Genomic DNA, 18,099 nt, shown 5'->3' on the forward strand with positions numbered 1-18,099 from the left:
TTCCTGGGGCTACCTTTACTGTACCCATGGCAGCTCCAAGAGGAGGTTAACACTGTGGAGCGAGGAAGTAGGGAAAGACTGGGGGACAGGAGTTACGGCGGCCCCTGTGTGGAGGTGTAGGGCTCCTGCATCCCTCTGGGATCTGAGCCTAGACGGCTCCGGCAGTCTGGCGAGTGCCTCAGTGGAAGCGGTACTTTCTGGCTGGCTTGAGGTTGATGTATGTGGCCTTCATCTCCTCAGCCTCAGGGTTCCGCACATCTTTGAATCGCTCCCCTTTGGTGCTCACTACCTGGTTGTCGATGTATCGGATCAGCTTCTTGGGAGCCTGTCAGGCAATCAGGTAGTGAGTAGCAGAAGCCAGGAGACAGTTGCACCCACTCCATGACCCTAGGAGCTGCGACCGTCTCACCTCCTTAGGAGCCATAGGCCGGTGAATCTTCTGATCCTCTGCGCTATCCACCATCATGTACCTGCCAAAAACTTGGCTGGGTGAAGCTCCTGCCACCCTAGGAAAACCCTCTAAGGGCAGGGCCCGGCCCGGCCCGGCCCAGCCCAGCCCAGACTCACTTCTGCAGGATGAAAGACTTCAGCTCATCCTTTTGGGGGCCTCTGAGGCGCCTGGGCAGGTCCTGCAGAGAGGGGAAGCCTGTCTAGGGCCTAGGGTACCAGCAGGAAAAGCAAATGGGGATAGGCTAGGGGCGGGGGCTTAACACTAAGGTGGAACATAGCTGAGGTTACATGGGGTTGGGGGGCCGTCTAGCAGAGGATACCTGGTTGGGGCCATCCCAGGCTGGAGGCCCCTCCTCCTTCCCCTCTACCAGCATCTGCACAGCTTCTTCCAAGTCCCCTCGAGCTTTGGCCAACACCCACTGGGCCTGCTCCACCGAACAGGTAGGGAACACCTCCAGAAGTACGTCCACCCCTGGCAGCAGTTCCTCCTCAGCGCCGGATGCCTGTGGGCATAAATGTTGACAAGAGGCAATACTTCCTCCTTTCCAGGGCCCTAGCTCCCTCGTCAGTACCCTCCTCTACCAGTACCTCATCTTGGGTGTCCCCAGCAGCAGTCGGAGAAGACATCGTCTCTTCTTTGAGCCGCTGCAGAGGCTCTGGGGAGACAGATACCTGACCTTGGACCTCAGAGCTCTGTGGTTTCAGGTTCTCTTAAAGAGGCAGAAAGAGCAACAGGTTTGCCAGGGCTTTGGAGGATGGGGGTTTGAGTCACCCAAGTGCCCGATTCCCAGACTCACCTTTGTTCCTGGCACCACTCAACTGCCCTGAGAGCTTCCGCATCATTTCCCCTATTGTACCTCTGAAAAGGCAAGGAGGGCGGTAAAAGGACAACTCTGCCCACCCTCCACAATCAGCCAGCCCTCCTCCTCCTCTTGGTCCCAGCCAGGCCCCACCTTGGGATGTAGGCGAAGCCAGGCACATAGGCCTCCATCATCTCAGTGAAGGCCTCCATATCGAAATTCTCCTCCGATGGGCCTGAGGGGCCCAGGTCCTCAAGGACCCCGAGCACATAGGAGAAGATGACCTCATCCAAGCCGCTGCAGCAAGGGGACAGGACAAGCCCTGTTACCTCCAGCATTGCCACCTAGCCTGGGACTCCAGCCCTGGGCTTCGTGGGGTCCAGGAGCCAGACCTCAAGCCAGAAGAGTATCCCACCCCCCACCCCCCCAACCCCCTCAGAGCTTTGGTTTCCCATCTGTTCAACAAGGGTGACAGGAACAGGATGAGAGGTGAGGCCATACCAGCAAATCATAACCAGCCCTCCTCCACCTGAGGAATAGGGCTGAGTACTTCCCACCCCAGTCTTTCCATTGGCCAAGGCCCAGAGTACTGCCCAGCAGCTCCAACTCTGGCCGCAGCATGACCCTTCTAGGAGAGCAGCTTCTACCTGAGGTCAGCCTCTGGGAGGTGCGTCTGAACAAAGGCAAGGAGGGCTGCACTGACAATCCTCTCCAGCTCCATGCTCTCTCCTCTTCTGAAGGGACACAAGACAGAGGCTTGTCAGGCCCTCTTCTGCCTGCCCCTGCCCACCAGGTCCAGGGGCGGCCAGCTCCTCCCTCCTGCCCTGCTGTAGAAACGATTTGTTGATGTTGCCCATAGCTTCCAGTTCTTCAGCCCTCCCCCACTCCCTCAAGCAGAGCCACAGCCCCCTGCCTGCCTATCTCTCCACCTCCTCCAGCCTGAGACAGGGCAGGACACTGTCTCAGGAGAAAGTTTCCAGAGGGGACGTTTCCCTCCCCCCTCCCCCAACCTCTCCCCATCTCCCCACCCCATTCCCCAACAGTAGGCCTAGACCCTCTGGAAAGAAGCCAAGGTCTTGAGGTCACATGCCTCCTGGCTGAGGAATCCCATCACTGAGAGGGCCACTTGGCCCCCAAGTCCAACCACAAGGGACCCATTGTCCAGCCCCCCAAGGAGCAGGCCTCAGGACTGAGCACAGCCATTCCCCCACCCAGAGTGGGCCACCCACCCTTTGCACAAAGGGGCTTTTCTGGCTCTGGGGCCCAGATAGAAGGGGAAGCCTTTCATGAATTCTCTCTTCCTACCAGGTCCTTGCCCTTCCAGCAGCTTGGGCCTATCTACGGAGGACTTTCCATCCTCCGTCCCAAGGCCTACGGAGCCCTACAAGATCTGGCCTTTGCTTACCTCTCCAACCTCACCACTCCCTCCTTGCTAACTCCACTCCTGCCCAGCAGCCTCCTTGCTATTCCTCAGACTTGCCCAGTTTCTTTCTACCTGTCTCCTCCAGATATCCACATGGCTCATCCCCTCACCTCTGCCAGGGCTCTGCTCAAATGTTGCCTCCATAGAGAGACCTTTCCTGACTAACCGACCAAAATTAGGCATTCCCCATACTCCCCAAGCCCTTACTCTGCTTTATTTTCTATATAGCATATACTACAGCTCCATGTTATCTTTATGTTTATTTGCCTGTTGTCCTCCCCCACAGAATGTACGCTTCAAGAAGATGGAGTTTGAGGGGGGGATACTTTGTCTTATCCATTGGTATAGCCCTAGCACCTAGAAGAATGCCTGCACTTAGTAGGTGCTCGATAAATACTTATTGACTTATTTCATTCCTACTTACATGCTTTTGACTCCCTAAAGTCTGTATTTGGTAGTCAGGAACATTTAGGTGGTAAAGAACTGCTCCAGACCCACGAGTCCAAATGTCAGCTCATTACCCCACTCAGAAGACTCAGGGGCACCTCAAACTGCACCTAGCCCCAACTCACCATATCCTCCCGATGTGTGTACTCCCCCTCCAAACAGGCACCTCCTCCTGTTTCACCGGCTAACATGACTCACTCAGCTACTGAACCTGAAACTTGGGGGTTACCCATGATTTCACCCTCTCTCAACCCCTGCTGCAATCAATCAATCACCAGGTCCTGTTGAATCTATTCCCTTATTATTCTCCATTCTATCCACTTCTCCCCAACTTCAGTCTGGCTTCTGCTCTACTAAATTTTCTCAGGCTAAGGGCATGAGTTACTTTTTCAGGTTTTGGTCTCCTTAGGTTGAACCATATGAACTTGCCAATATTACCTGTTTTTGATCTGAAAAAGAAAAGAAAAAGGCAATTTCTTGTAGTTTCACCTAATATTTGCCCTTTCAAGTAGCGCCAATGTTGGTCCTGGAGGCACCACATCCTCCTATTTCTCTTCTACCTCTCTGGCCATTTCTTCCCAGGCTCCTTCTCTGTCCCCCTCTCCTCTGCTTCCTTCTAAATGTGGCAGCAAAGCTCAGGCTCAAAGCTGCTTCTCCTTTCTCCTCAGTCTGCACCCTCTCTCTCTGGAAAATCTCATCTGGTCCCACATCTTCTTGTACCAACTCCATGTCACCAATTCCCAAATGTCCAATCCTATAGTCCAGTCTCCTCCTCTGAGCTACACACTTGTACGTCTACCTCTCTGACACCTCCGTGGGGATGACTTAACATGTCCCAAACTGACATTCTTCCAAGTCTTTTATTCCTCCAAGGCTGTCCTCAGTATACGCACGTCCATGTACCCAGCTGTTCCTGCCACAAGTCTGGGAATTATCTCAGTATACGCATGTCCACGTACCCAGCTGTTCCTGCCACAAGTCTGGGAATTATCATTGACACCATCCTACCTCTTGCCTTCTCACATCCAATCAGTCACCATGCCCTGACCATTATCCCTCAACATATCTACTTGTCTCCATCTCTACTCCCACTTGGCTCCAACTCTTGCCTTAACTGCAAGAGTTTCCTAAATGTTCTCCTCACTACCATCTTTCCCCCAACAACCTATTCTCTACAAAGATCATGGCTGTACAATATTTACCAAAAAATCACACTTTTTCTGCTTAAAATCTATCAGTGATTTCCTGCTTCCCTTCAGATAAGTCCAGCTTCTTTTTATGGCCCTCAATTCAGGGCCTTACTCCTGCCTACATCTCTCCAGCCTCACCCACGCACCACCCACCCCCGGGATCACTCCCCTCCACCCCGGCTTGCTTTCAGCTTGCCAGCACTCCAGCTTTTTCACAGCAAGGGTCTTTGCACAAACTGTTTCCTCTGCCTGGGCAACGTGCCACCTCCACCCCTTCACTTGCTAACTCCTCTCACCTTTCAGGTTTCAGTTTACAATTTCCTTCAAGGGATGCTCCCCTGACCCTTTAGAACTGGTTTGGTCTTCTCTATCTTACATCCTCATTGCAGACTACACTTTTCCTTACTTAGCAGCACCTTTTACAGCTATAATCAAAACATTATTGGGGCAATATTTAATGTTTCTTCCACATGTTTCATGAGGGCAGAGACTACACTCCTAGCTTATTCATCAATGTACACTCAGTGTCTTCTGTGAAGTAGACACTCAATAAACAGTTACTCCCCACTTTAGAAATGAAGAGATTGAAGCTGAGTGGGTTTAATGACTTGCCCAAAGTCACCTGGCTTGACTGTGGTAGTCAGGAGATAAATCCAGGACACCTAGTTGAGTGAGTGTATATTTTAGGGGCTACTCCAGGGGATGGGGAGATGTCAAGACCTCCAATTGGGTTGAGATAGGGCTACCATCTATTATCGCAGTTCCCTTGTCCCCTGACTGGTAACACAGAGTTGCTGTGACAGCACAGGGGTTGCTCAGGACAGGAGAACTGAGAAGCCCTATCCTACCAGGGGAGGCTAGCCTCTTGCTCCAGACCCTAGTGTAGGCCCTGGGGAGGAAGAGAACTGCTCAGACAGGGCATACCAGATCCCATCATGCAGCTCCCCCAAGAAGTCAGCCCCCTAGGGAAACCTACATCCACGCTGGGTTATACCAATCCTGGCTGCTAGCAGTTGCCTGCCAACCTCTGCTGGGACAAAAGTCCACGGATGCTGCATGAAAGCGTCTAGGGAAGAAGCTCTCAGGGATGTGTCTGATGCCCCTAGGTTTCTAACCAAGGTCCAGGAGCCAGGGAGTTATTATTAGGAAACAACCCCCCCCCAACTGTGCCCAAATAAAAAAGTCTTCCTGCCCTGAGCTTTTGCTCTAGCTTGTCTCCTAATGGAACATCCCCCTTCCTCATGTTCTTGGGCTGCCCAAACTTCACCCAGCCTTCAAAGCTTGCCACTTCTTTTTCACCCTTCTCCATCCCCCTAGGCTTCCTCAGCATCTCTTTCCTACCCAGAGGCTTCTCCTAATATTTCTCCTCCATAGTCCCTAAGCTGGGGAAGCTGCAGCCTGAACAGCCAGCCTTCTCCAGGGCAAGAACATGATTTCCCTGAGACTTTTCAAACTCTGGATATAGCCCACAGAACCCCGTTACTTCCTGGGGGCTCCAAATAAGGGTCCACTGGTTAGCTGCACCCATGAAATGTGATTGTCATCCTGTCATGAGTCCTGTTTAAACACCTCTGATGAAGGTAAAAATATTCAGCATTTACTGACTGCTTACAATCTATCAGGGATTGTTCTATGCACTTTACATGTATTAACTTACCTAATCCTCACAATTACCTTAACATATAGATACTAATATATCATATTGATATTATCCCATTTACCCAAAAGGAAATGGAGGCACTGAGAGGTTAAGTAACTTGCCTAGGGTCACACAGTAAGTTAATGGCAGATTTACACCCAGGCGGTCTGGCTCATTGTTAACCACTACACTATACCACCTTTCATGATGCAAATGGTCAGTCCCCAGCCTGTAATCTGATCCTCTCCTGCTTGGCTGGCCCTCTGCCTACCTCGGAATCTTTGCTCACACCATTCTCCCCATTCAGAATGTCTTTCCCTTTGCCTCTCACTCTGCAGGCCTCACTTCCTCCCTGGAGCCAACCCTGACTGCCCCATCCTCACTGCCCTCGGCTGGTCTGAGAGCATCCCCAGGACCAAGCACAGGCCTGGACTTTCCAGATGTTCCATAAAACCCCCCTGGACAAGTTTAAGTGAGACTGGGGGAAGGAGTATCATGTTGTTCCCTTGGGGTGGGGAGATGCCCAAGGTGGAGGGAGAGCAGAAGGCCATGTGGGAGGAGGAATTCTGGGAAGCAGAGTGGAAGAAGTCTGGGGCACTCAAGAGGGTCTAGAAACGAGGTCTTCACTGCTTCTCCCAGCCCTTACGAAGCCCAGCTCCTGGGGCCCTAGTCCCATAACGCAGGTTACAGAGCACATCATTGTACCCTGACCCCCAAGTCAGGTCTTAGAGGAGCCAAGGACACCGATGGGTACACAAGGGATTCCGGCATCCAAAGGCAGGAGCACAAATGGGGGGAGGCGGGAATACAGGAAGTGGGACCATGATGATGGCCGACCCCTGAAGCAGGAGCTCCCTAAACGAGCTAGCGGGGTACCCATAAGCATCCAGAATAGTGGGCCCGAGGGCACAGGGATGCGGTTGCGGCCCTGAGGGACACATGACGAGGGAGGCCTGAGCAAGCTAGGATGTGCCTTGATACAGGCCACGGCGAGAATCAGAGATGGGGTTCCGGCGGGCCCCGGGGGTACCGTGGGGAGACACACAGGACGGGTACCCTGGGTCAACGCTCTCCGCGACTCTTTTAGGCCTGGGCCTGGGCCTGGAGGGGAAATCACCTGCTCCTTCGGGCGCCGCCGGCGACTTGTCCCGCGCGGTGCAGCTCTCATCCCCCAGCCCCACCAACGAGATCAAAGGCGGGGCCCAGAGCGGTTACTTTCCAGAAGCGCCGTGGTAGCCATTTTTAAGAAGGGCATGCCCACAAGTGGGCGGTGCTCCTGCTACCATTCTCATTTGTCTCAGAGCTTTGGGCGAGATCCCGCGGCGGCCATTTTTGTTGAGAGTAGGGAGGAGTTAGGCGTGGAGGTCCAGCCAGTGGGTGGAGTCTCAGTGACTGACTGTATCCCCTTCTAGTGCCTTGCCGTCTGCTCAGACGGGAGAACATTTTGACCACACCTGGTGTCTTCCCATCCGTCTTATTTCCTCGCCCCCAAATCTCCGCCCTCAAATCCTGTAGCTTCCCCACCCCCACCCCGCCCTTGTCTCTCCCTGGTTGGTTCTGGTGGCCCTACTCCTAGACCCAGTGTTCTTCCCCAAATCCCGTCTCTCCCCCTTCGTGTCCAGTCCATATTCAAGCCCTGTCACCCAACAACTCTTAGGTGCTGACTTACCCGCCATATCTAACTCTCCTTTGTATTCTCTTAACAGCGATGTTTCCCCAAGATTAGTGTGGGTTACAGGGCCTGGGTCTTGGGACCTGGAGCCTCGTTTGGATGGGGAAGGCGGGGCAGCAGGTGCTCTGAGCGAGGATCCACCTGAGTGCAGATCCAGGACGGCCTGCAGGCCATGCCCACCCCCAGTAACTTCATGCCTGAGTTGGCAGGGCTTCTCATTTATGACAGGACGGCTGAACTCCAGTACCCTGTAAGGCCTCAGCTTCCTCTTTCTCTTCCTGCTACGGAGCTTCCTGGCGCTACCCTGTGGGGAAGCCCATAGCCTTCCCTTCCCAAGAACCCTTTAATGGGTCATGAGGGAAGGAGTTCCATTCAAGGATGAACTCTCCCATCCCCGATCAGCAGGGATGAGCCTCTTTTTAGGGCTAGTCCCCTTGTAGGGCGCTGGGGACCCAGAGATTGTCCCTATCCACAGGAGCTCACAGTCCAAGGTAGAAGGTCCCATCCTCTCTTCCCTAAGGACTGAGGCAGTGCCAAAATATGGAGAAAAAGGGGATCACTGCTCCCTCTTCCAGTCCTGTCCCTCACAGCAGCCTCCCACCTCCCCACCAGGATCGTCTGGCCTCAAAGAGAGCAAGATGTTGGCTGCTGGGGAGAGGGGGCAGGAAAGGGGAGGGAAGAAGGAGGGAGCACCTTTAGCAACGTGTCTCCCATAAAAGCACTGCTGCTGCCAGCCTGGTGCTGCTGGGGTTAATGAGGGGTGAGGTGACAGCCACTTTCAACTCTGGCCAAGCAGGCCCCTGGGAAAGGGGTGACGGATAGCTGCCAGCCCTCTGAAGACTTGGCCATCGCCCCCCTCCCCCAGTCCCCTATCCTCCCTCCCCCTCCGTTGCACAATACTGATGATGAGTCTCCTCTCCCTACCACCCCCATTACAGGAATTTTCAGGTTTCCTCAGAAGAGCTGTCCCTAGTCCTGGCTCAGGACTCTTGTGGCCATCCCTGAGGCATACCATTCCCCCTCCCCCACGGCCTGTTTCTTGAATAGCAGTTGGATGTAGCTACATATTATCGTGGGAAAGAACTTCCTGAGCTTTCAGGGAAGGATGATGGGAAAGACCATTTAGAGGGAGCCCCTCAATTCCCAGTTCAGACCCTGGAGAGTCTCAACTCTGTGCAGCAAGGGTTAGGTTTTGGAGTCAGAGGACAGAGAGTGGGCTGAGGAGAGGGACCACCACAGGCACAAGGACACACACAAACTGTAAGGCAGGGGATCCAGGGATCACTTGTCCTTCTCGACATTCCATAGCAGGCTAGACCTTAAGCTCCCGATTTGCTGTCCCCTCAGGTCTCAATCTCTCTCCACAGGATGGGAACAAACCCCACTTACGCTTTGGGTGGTGCTTGAAGCTACATGAGGTGAAAGGAGGTATAGCGATACCTCCTCTCTCCCCATTCCGTCAGACGAATTCTGCAACAGATGCTGGGTCTCCTGAGCTGATGGGAGAAGCCAGAAGCCTGCGCTGAAGCTTCCCCTAGCACATCAATTCCCCATCATCCAACCTCAGAATGAGGAAATTGGGCTTGAATTAGGCATAAAGAGCAGATTTCCCAGACATTAAGAGCAGAGAAAGAACCCAGCTGGCTGGTCTCAAGGGGTGGGAGGGACTCAGAGGCTGAGGTGAGGAAGGGAACGCTTTGAAAGATGGGGTGGGGGGGAAGAGGGGGGTACCCACTCTTGCTTGAGGTCAGCAAGGGCTCTCTGGGCAGGGTGCCTGGCCCTCCCACACCTTCCTCCTTTCTCAGAAGAGCCAGGATGGGGCGGGGGCGGGAGTTGGCTGGGGCGGGCCCTATTTAAGGAGCAGTCTCTGGGAGCATCACTGTAGATCCAGCTCCAGGAGGGAGAGAAGAGGCTTCATGGGTAAGTGCAGACCCCTTTCTCTCAACTCAAGCAGGGTGGGGGTAGGGTGACTCCTGAGCCTGCCAGCTTGCCTCTCCCATCTCCAGGGATAGGCTGCAGGTCTGCCCTGTGAATGGGAATAGCACCCCAGCCCTCAGTTTAACTTTGTAGAAAGTCAACGTGTGTTTCAGGGAAGTCTTTCTCTTCTGCTCCCTTATCTATCCCAGGTACTTCAGATCTTCACTTCAGGTGGGGAGATTTTCAGGGAGCTGGGACTCCTGGACCTCCCTCTACCTTGGGGATCCATATTTTGTGGGTCCTCTTTGGCTCAGGAAGCTACTCATTCTCTAGAGAAATGCCCTTCTCAGTGTACATGTTCTGGCTGTTCCCCTAGCCCCTTGCCCATCCAGTTCCACATCTGGCCCCACCAGGAGCGTATCTGGGCAGGAGATGACGGGTCTGACTCTGCAGTACCCACGGAATCCCTACCACAGCCCTGAGTCCCCTCCCCTCATATCCTACATCAGTATCCTGTTAGAATTTAGAGAACCCTTACCTCTTTCCCTAGCAATGGGCCCCTATTTTCAGCTCCGAGCTCAGACCCTCGATGGGATAGGAGGAATATTGAGATCCCAGGTTCCTCTTCTGACACATCCTGGGAATGGGGGAAAATTCACAGAAGGGAGCACAGGAGGGCAGCATCAAGGCTAAGAGAACTTTGGCCATCTGGCTCTGAGAACTGAATTCCATAGGCTGTGAGCTCTAGCAAATGCCCTGGGGACTCAGTTCTGGTGCCCGGCTGTGCTGTACTGTCAATACTGAGGTCATGGGGGACCTGCTGTCTCAGACTCACAGCGTCCCAGCCAGGTGCTGCCACCTGCCAGAACTTTTAATAACTTCGAGTTACTCTTCTTGTCAAAGACTTCAATGGCTCCCCCAAACTCCTCACTTTGCCATTAAAGTCTTTCAAAGTATGGCCTCCACTTAGCTTTCAAGCCTGATCTTCCATTGCTCCCTGGTTATAACCTGTCCTCCAATGAAACCCTGCTACTTCCTGCTCCCGCTGCCATGCTTTTATTCATGCTGATCCCTCCTCAGTTCTCCCTGGGACACCTCCATTCCATCGCTATCTGTTGGAATCCTATACATCCTTCAAAGCCTCTCTCAGATGCCTCTTACAAGAATCTTCTTCAACCCCTCAATGATGCATACGATCTCCTACAAATCCTCCGCACTCCGCTTCCAGTGGGGCTTGATTCATGAGCCCCAGAGTGTCTAGTCCTGTGTTCTACACAGAGTGGCTGTTCAATAAACGTTCCTTGTATTTTGCTGAGTGTGTCTCATGTATGAAGAGGCAGTTTGGCCTAGATGTTAAGGCTACAGTCAGATTTCCCAGGTGTATTCTCTGTGTGTACCCTTGGGTAAGTTGTTAACTTCTATCGGCCTCAGTTTCCTAATCTATAAATGGGAATAATAATTATATCCACATCAAGGGTGAAGATTAAATGATAGTTTTTGTACAGGGCTCTAGCACAGTGCCTGCACATAGTAAGTTCTGAGTTAAGTGTGTGAGATTGCTATGATTCTTTTTGTTGTGTGTGTGTGTGTGTATTTTGGCTGTGCCATGTCACATGGCATGCGGGATGGTTCCCTGGCCAGGGATGGAACCTGGGCCTCCACTGTGAAAGCACCAAATCCTAACCACTGGGCCACCAGGGAACTCCCTGTTATGATTCTTATTATCCTCCCTTCAGTAGGATGTGAGCTACCCAGCTGGGAGGTAGGACAGGGTTTAAAATTGGTCAGTCAGGGTTTATTGAGCAAAGGGCTCTAGACCAGATGCCAGGGTTGGGTAAAGCTGGGGCAAGGCCAGGAGGAGAAGGCCACCAAGATGAGTTTGGTAGCCCAAGCCCTGCTAGGATCTAGAAGCTCTGGATTCCCACCTACTGTGTGACATTGGGTGAGTCACTCCTTCTCTCTGGCCTCGGTTTCCCAGCATAAGGTCACCTGAGGAGGTTGGGCCAGGTGAACAGTAAAGTCCCTGGCAGCCCAGATGTTTTATGAGTTCTAAGGGTTAAGTTCAAAGAAAAGAACAAAGAAGCATCTAGGCTCCCTGCAGGGCTTCTTTACATCCTTAGGGCTGGAGCAAGCACTGGGGTTTGGAAAGATTGGCATGTTGGACTGAGCTGAGTGGCAGCACTTCCTTCAAAAAGCCTGTAATTGGGGGCCTCCTCCCTCACTGGGGCTGGTGGATAGGGGTATATTGTTTGCAGTCTCTGGGCATTTCCAGGGCATATGTGGAAGACTTGGGGGAAGAATGTGAGCAATGCAGATTCTCAGAGATGGGGAAGTGTTTTTTTTGTTTTTAAATTCCTGTGAATGGAATTTTGGGAGATGTGTACTTAGTTCTTTTTTTAAAATTAATTAATTAATTTTGGCTGTGTTGGGTCTTCGTTGCTGCGTGCGATCTTTCTCTAGTTGCGGTGAGCGGGGTCTACTCTTCACGTTGCGGTGCGTGGGCTTCTCATTGCAGTGGCTTCTCTTGTTGTGGAGCACGGGCTCTAGGCATGCGGGCTCAGTAGCTGCGGCACGTGGGCCCTAGAGCACGCGGGCTTCAGTAGTTGTGGCTCGCAGGCTCAGTAGTTGTGGCTCACGGGCTCTAGAGTGCAGGCTCAGTAGTTGTGGCGCATGGGCTTAGTTGCTGCGCGGCATGTGGGATCTTCCCGGACTAGGGCTCAAACCCACGTCCCCTACATTGGCAGGCGGATTCTTAACCACTGAGCCACCAGGGAAGTCCCGAGATGGGGGAAGTTGAGAGACTTCAAGGGTCTGGACCTGAGACGATAGAGAAGGAAGGGGATTCAGAACACACCTAACTTGGTATGAGACTCATGATTTACTTGAAGCCTGCCTTGTTTCAAAAAAAGGATTAGAGGAGGCTTACCAGCATGCAGACAATTCTCTAAGATTAAAACATAAAACCTGTGACAGAGTACATTTTAAGTGTGTATCCTTTTTGATCCAGAGATTCAATTTACTTATTATTGCTATTTTTATTTTTAGTTAGAAATTATTTCAAACTTAAAGAAAAGTAGCCAGAATCGTACAAAGAACTCTGGCTTAGCCTTCTACCAGATTGACCAACTGTTAACGTTTTGCCATGCTGCTTTCTCTAATCTATAGTCCTCATTCAAATCTTGTTACTTGTCCCGACACTGTCCTTCACAACAATTTTCATCCTCGTCCAGGATCCAAAACAGGATCATGTGTTGCATTTAGTTTTCATGCCTCTTTTTGTCTCCTTTGACCTGAAACCTTTGTCTTTTATGACATTGACATTTTTGAACAATTTTCTCTCAATTTAGGTTTATCTGAGGTTTCCTCATGATTATGCCTTACTGCTGAACTGATGTTGTATTTTTCAGTTTAACATATCAGACAGTACATGATGTCAATTTGTCTCTGTTAAAGAAAAAATTTTAGGGACTTCCCTGGTGGCACAGTGGTTAAGAATCCACCTGCCAGTGCAGGGGACATGGGTTCAATCCCTGGTCCGGGAAGATCCCACACGTCGCGGAGCAACTAAGCCTGTGCATCACAACCACTAAGCCTGCGCTCTAGAGCCCGTGCGCCACAACTACTGAAGCCTGCGCGCCTAGAGCCCGTGCTCTGCAACAAGAGAAGCCACCGCAGTGAGAAGCCTGCGTGCCACAACCAGAGAAAGCCCGTGCGCAGCACCGAAGACCCAATGCAGCCAAAAATAAATAAATAAATTGAAAAAAAATTTTTTAAAGAAACCCATTAAAGATGGTAAGAAAGACTTTAAGAGGGACTACTGCAATGGGGTTAAAGTGTTATCCACCAGTTTTCTATATTATATTATCACGTTACTATTTTTTTTCAGGTTACTATTTTAAAATTTGTAATTAATAAATATCTTATTGGAACATATTTGAAACTATATAAATATCCAGTTTCACATCAAACTTTCACCCATCAGTTTTAGTATTCAGAAATGATTCTCACCGGAATCAATCATTACTCTGATGATTGGGAATGGTGATTTTCTAATTTCATCATTACTTCTACTATAAGGAAGAGCTTTCCTTTCATATGTACTTTTTAGTTAGCATTAGTATGGACCTAGGGATCCTTATTTTATTCAGCAGGTTATAATCTGTTACTGTGATTATTTGTTTCGATGCTTAAATTGTCCTTGATTTGGTCAGTGGAAGTCCCTTCAAGTTGGCTCCTTTGTTCTTTTGACATTTTTGATCAGTCCTTTATTTTCTGGCACAAGTTGTTCCAGTCTCATCTTGTACCTTCCCTGCCACAGCCTTGGAATCAGCCATTTTCCTGAGGGGACTGGTTCCTTTTACTGGAGAATGTAATTTAGAACCAAAGATCTAGGCACTGGCTGTGCTTGTGCTGCTAGGGTGGCATTGTTCAATGATTCAATTTCTAATTCTAAGACTTCAGATTCTACAATTTAACACTCGTGTATGTGAATAAAGATGCATATTCAAGGACATTTATTCTCATTACCCTCACAGCTTCCAAATAAGACCAAGCCATCAGCTTATTTTTTGCCTGTATTACTTCAAAAGCCTCCTAACTGCTCTCCCGATTTTCAAAATGGCCCCTCTATAGTCTCTTTTCCACACAGTATCCAGAATAACTTTAAAAAAAAAAAAAAAAACTCATCACATTTCCCCCTGCTCATAACCCTCCATCCCCTAAGAATAAAATCCAAATTTTTCTACATGGCTTCAAGGTACCACAGGATCCAGCCTCATCTGTAACCTCATTAATTATCACTTTCCCGCTCGCTCACGGGACAAGGACACCCCAGCCAAAGGGTGTTTGTACTTGCTTTTCTCCCCCAGCTATTCAAATGGCTCGTAAAGGTCTTTATTAGGTCTCCACTCAAGAGTCACCTCTTCAGAGAAGCCTTCCCTAATTATCCTGTTGAAAACAGCACCCCATTACTTATCACTGTATGACATTACATCGTATATTCCCATTTGCTTGTTGTCAGTCTCTGTTTCTCTACATTACACCTCTAAAGTAGGCTCCACGAGGGCAGGGAGTTGTTTGGTTTTTCTCCCGTAGTACCAGTGCCTAGAACACTGCCCAGCAAACTGTGGGCTCTCAAATGCCTGTCGAGTGAATAAAGATAACTTTCATTCCTTGGGACGTTTGCACCCACCATACTTCCTGCCTGGCTTCCCCTCACCCTTCTCTTTGCATGGCTAGCTTCTTCATATTCTTTAGATCTCAGCTTAAATGTCTTCCATAAGGACAGAAACTGCCATGGCTGTCTCATTCACTATGGTATCCTCAGGGCCTACCACAGTTCCTGGCAAATAAAAGGCACTCAAGAAATTTGTTGGATGGACTTTTAATAGCTAAAAACTGGAAAGAATCCAAATGCTATAGAATATTGGATGACTGTTAAAGAATGAGGTAACTCCATGTGCATTGGCATAAAATGATGTCCAAGATATACTTAATGTATAATGCAACAAGCAAAACTGTGCAATTCATTTTATGTAATTAATACTAGGTGAACAGAAAAAAATAGTAAAAAATACTAGATTGGACCTCAGTGATCATTTGGGGGTGAGAGATATTAGAACAGATTTTAACTTCCTATTTTATAAATTTCTGTATTGCAGACTACTTTTTAAGAACAAACACTACCCTTTGAGCACTTAGTACATGACAGGCACTGTGGTAAACATTTTTTGTGCAGGATTTCACAGTACCTTCTCAATAATCTTATGAGATAGGTCATAATACCATCATCCCCATTTGCAATGAGGAAATTGGTTCAGGGACATTAAGCAATTCATCTAAGGTCACACAGCAAACCCATCACACTACAACACCTCCCTGTGTCTTTATAATTAAAAAATAAAAAAGGAAAGGAAAATAAGATGAAACTAGGGGTAACAGTTCAGGATCAAGGTTTTACACAAAAGATGCTAAGCAAATTTGGCTCCCTGGAAACCAGGGCAAATAGAAAAATATGATCAATTATGAGATCCTTGGTGATTCAAAGATAAAAGCAAACAACTTATCAGTAGAAACATCTTTACCAAATGCTGAGGTTTAATAGAACTTCTCCATGAAGCTCATAACTACAGCAGTGTTCAATCAAGTGATCTACAGCTTCAATAACATACCTGTATATCCAGGTAGCTGTTGGCCAACCACAAATGGAAGATCAGTGAAAGCAATTCCAATAGGAGCCAAATTTATACAGCTTGGGCATCAGATCAGGTGGTCTGGCCAGACCCTTAGTTAAAATTGGATGTGTGGTCTAACCCTCCAGCAAACTCCTATAATATTGCAAATTCACCCTATTAAACACTGTTAGCAAGAATCAGGAGACAAGAGGTGACATTCATCTTAAATTTAAACGTTGGTAAATTTTCCACGTAGGCTGGGTTCGTTTTCTTCTTCTTTTACAGATGAAGAAACCGAGGCTCAGAGTCTAGAAAATGTCAGAGCCATTATGGATCTGATTATGGATCCCCTCCTCAGCCTTCCTCAGCCATGCCTGTCACCCACGCCTCAACAAAATAGCTTATGCCCTCCGAATCTCTCTGGGGGTGGTGGGCCTCAGGACCTAGAAGAGTGTCCTCCTGCACTGGAAGGGAGCTGGTTAAGGGAGAGTGAGGCCCAGCCAGTGAGGAAGCATACTTTTTCCAGAGGTCCACTCTAATCCTCACCTCCAACACCTTGTACCCCAAGATGGAAAGTAAGGCTCACCTTACACAGATGAAGAAAAACCCCTATCCCCAAGCATAAAAATGATCTTGAAGCCTACACTTGACTTCACTCATTTATTTACTTTTCTTACAAGCTGGGGATAGGTGGGCCCTCAGCTTGGGGAGTTTGGAGAGCTTTGCTGGAGGGAGGAGAGGAAAAAGCGAAAGTGGGGGCTTATTGCAGGGCAGGCTTCAAAGAGGAAGAAGATGGGGAGGAAGGAGAGAGGAAACAAAGGGTTCAGGCCCTCCTTCCACCACACACACTCAGGCTTCCCAAGTCCAAGTAGAAGGAAGGAGTAACAGGACACCCACCCAGAGATGTCCTTGATCCATTCTCGCCCTTGCCCTGCCATCCAGCAATAACCTGAGAGAAATCAAGGAAGTGCAGGAAGTGGGCGGTGGTTAAAAAAAAAAAGAGGTGACAGGTGCACCCAGCCCCAGCGCATAGCTGTGGCGGCAGGAGGAGAGCCGCGCGCGTGCTCACCCTGGCCGGCCGCCGGGCCTCGCGGCACCCTCAGTTCAAGTCTTTCCCCTTTTTCCGGCAGCCGCGCTCCGCCGCTTCCCCCGCGGGGATGCTGTAGCCGCTGCAGCTGCTGGCTGGCCGGCGCAGCACTCGCCTCTCCGTACGGTACTCGGGCTCGCGCACGCGCGGCACGCCCTGCAGCAGGAACTCGCCGCCGCGATAGGTGACGCGCACGTCGGTGCGTGGGTACGTGCCGTACGCTCGTCGCAACTCCCGGCGCACGAAGTCCGGCAGATTGAGGCCCGGCCGTAGCGTACGTTCCACGCGGCCCCAGTGCAGCTCAGCGTGCAGGCTGCTGCCTTCCGGCCACTGCGTCCCGCTCTCGACCGCCGCCAGCTCCGCATCTGCGGGCTCCTGAAGCGACGGCCCTGGGTAGCCGGGCGCTGGGAACGGCGGTTGCAGGGCCGCAGCGTAGGCCTGCGGGAAGGCCCACAAGGGCGGCGTGATCACTAGCGTCGCGCCTGTGGCGTGGAAGCAGTGGTATTCCCGCGGAGCCGCCCACTCGCCCGCGCTCAGGCTCGGGGGCCGGCTGCAGAAGTTGTGGGCCTGAATGGGGGGCAGCAGCGGAGGGGCGGGCAGGTAGGTGTAGGTGAGGTGCTGCAGCAGAGGCCAGACGTCCTGCCCAGGCGCCAGGCAGCAGTATGTATACATGGTGTGAAGCTCAGGCGGCCGGCATTGCTACTGGGGCCTCGTCCTGGTCCAGACCTGGGGTGGGGGTGTGGGTGCACTTTGTTCTCATCTCCACCACCGACCCTGGGGCCTGGTTACCTGGGGCGCTGGTTCACAGCAGGGGGCCCTACACGTGTGCCGGAGTTCGGGGAACTCTTCCTAAGGAGTTCAGCTCCCACCTCACCTCTTGTCCTAGGGCTGGACCCAAACCCCAGGCTCCCAGCAGGCAAGAAGGACCCAAGCCTTTTTCAAGCCCCCAGTCCTGAAATGCTCTTCCCAGGTGGCTCCCTACTCACTTGCCTCCTTCAGCCTGGGGGAGCTGGTCCCCAGCATTTGGGGGAACCAGAGATATCCAAGAGCGGGGCTCCTCTCCACCACTTTTTAGTTGAGCTGCTCTCCTCCATGCCCTGCCTCAGCCACACCTTCCGGTTTCCAGGCAAAGGGAAACACCTTGAGCTGGCCAGGAGCCAGCCAGCTTGTGTCTACACTGAGTGAGCCTGCTGGTCATACCGGCTGCGAATTAGACGCTGAGGTCTGTGCTCAGAGATGCCCGCAACATCACAGGACATCCAGTGGCTTTTCCAGTCAAGTTAGCTCCCTGTTCTCCTCAT

General features: G+C 51.0%; 2 protein-coding genes across 3 annotated transcripts; both read right to left on the minus strand.

Moving 5' to 3' along the window:
* Positions 1–1,978, minus strand: CUEDC2 (CUE domain containing 2). Of its 2 annotated transcripts, none has more exons than XM_022568935.3 (8): positions 1,898–1,978; positions 1,404–1,547; positions 1,248–1,309; positions 1,039–1,106; positions 771–953; positions 568–629; positions 410–470; positions 1–325 (listed from the first exon to the last, which is right to left on the minus strand). In XM_022568935.3, exons 1-8 carry the CDS (start codon positions 1,969–1,971, stop codon positions 179–181), a joined length of 801 nt encoding a protein of 266 aa, XP_022424643.1. In that variant the 5' UTR covers positions 1,972–1,978; the 3' UTR covers positions 1–178. The 2 variants fall into 2 exon arrangements, with proteins under 2 accessions (XP_022424643.1, XP_022424642.1); XM_022568934.3 differs by having other exon boundaries at positions 1,039–1,160.
* Positions 1,979–16,810: 14,832 nt separating this feature from the next.
* C16H10orf95 (chromosome 16 C10orf95 homolog) lies at positions 16,811–18,099 on the minus strand. The gene has a single exon (XM_030759264.2). The coding sequence runs from the start codon at positions 17,468–17,470 to the stop codon at positions 16,811–16,813; it is 660 nt and encodes a 219-aa protein (XP_030615124.1). The 5' UTR covers positions 17,471–18,099.

Source organism: Delphinapterus leucas, chromosome 16 (genome assembly GCF_059928025.1).
Source record: "Delphinapterus leucas isolate spDelLeu-1000000601 "Yukka" chromosome 16, BTC_Dleu_Yukka2, whole genome shotgun sequence".
In the NCBI taxonomy this organism is placed as follows: Eukaryota; Metazoa; Chordata; class Mammalia; order Artiodactyla; family Monodontidae; genus Delphinapterus; species Delphinapterus leucas.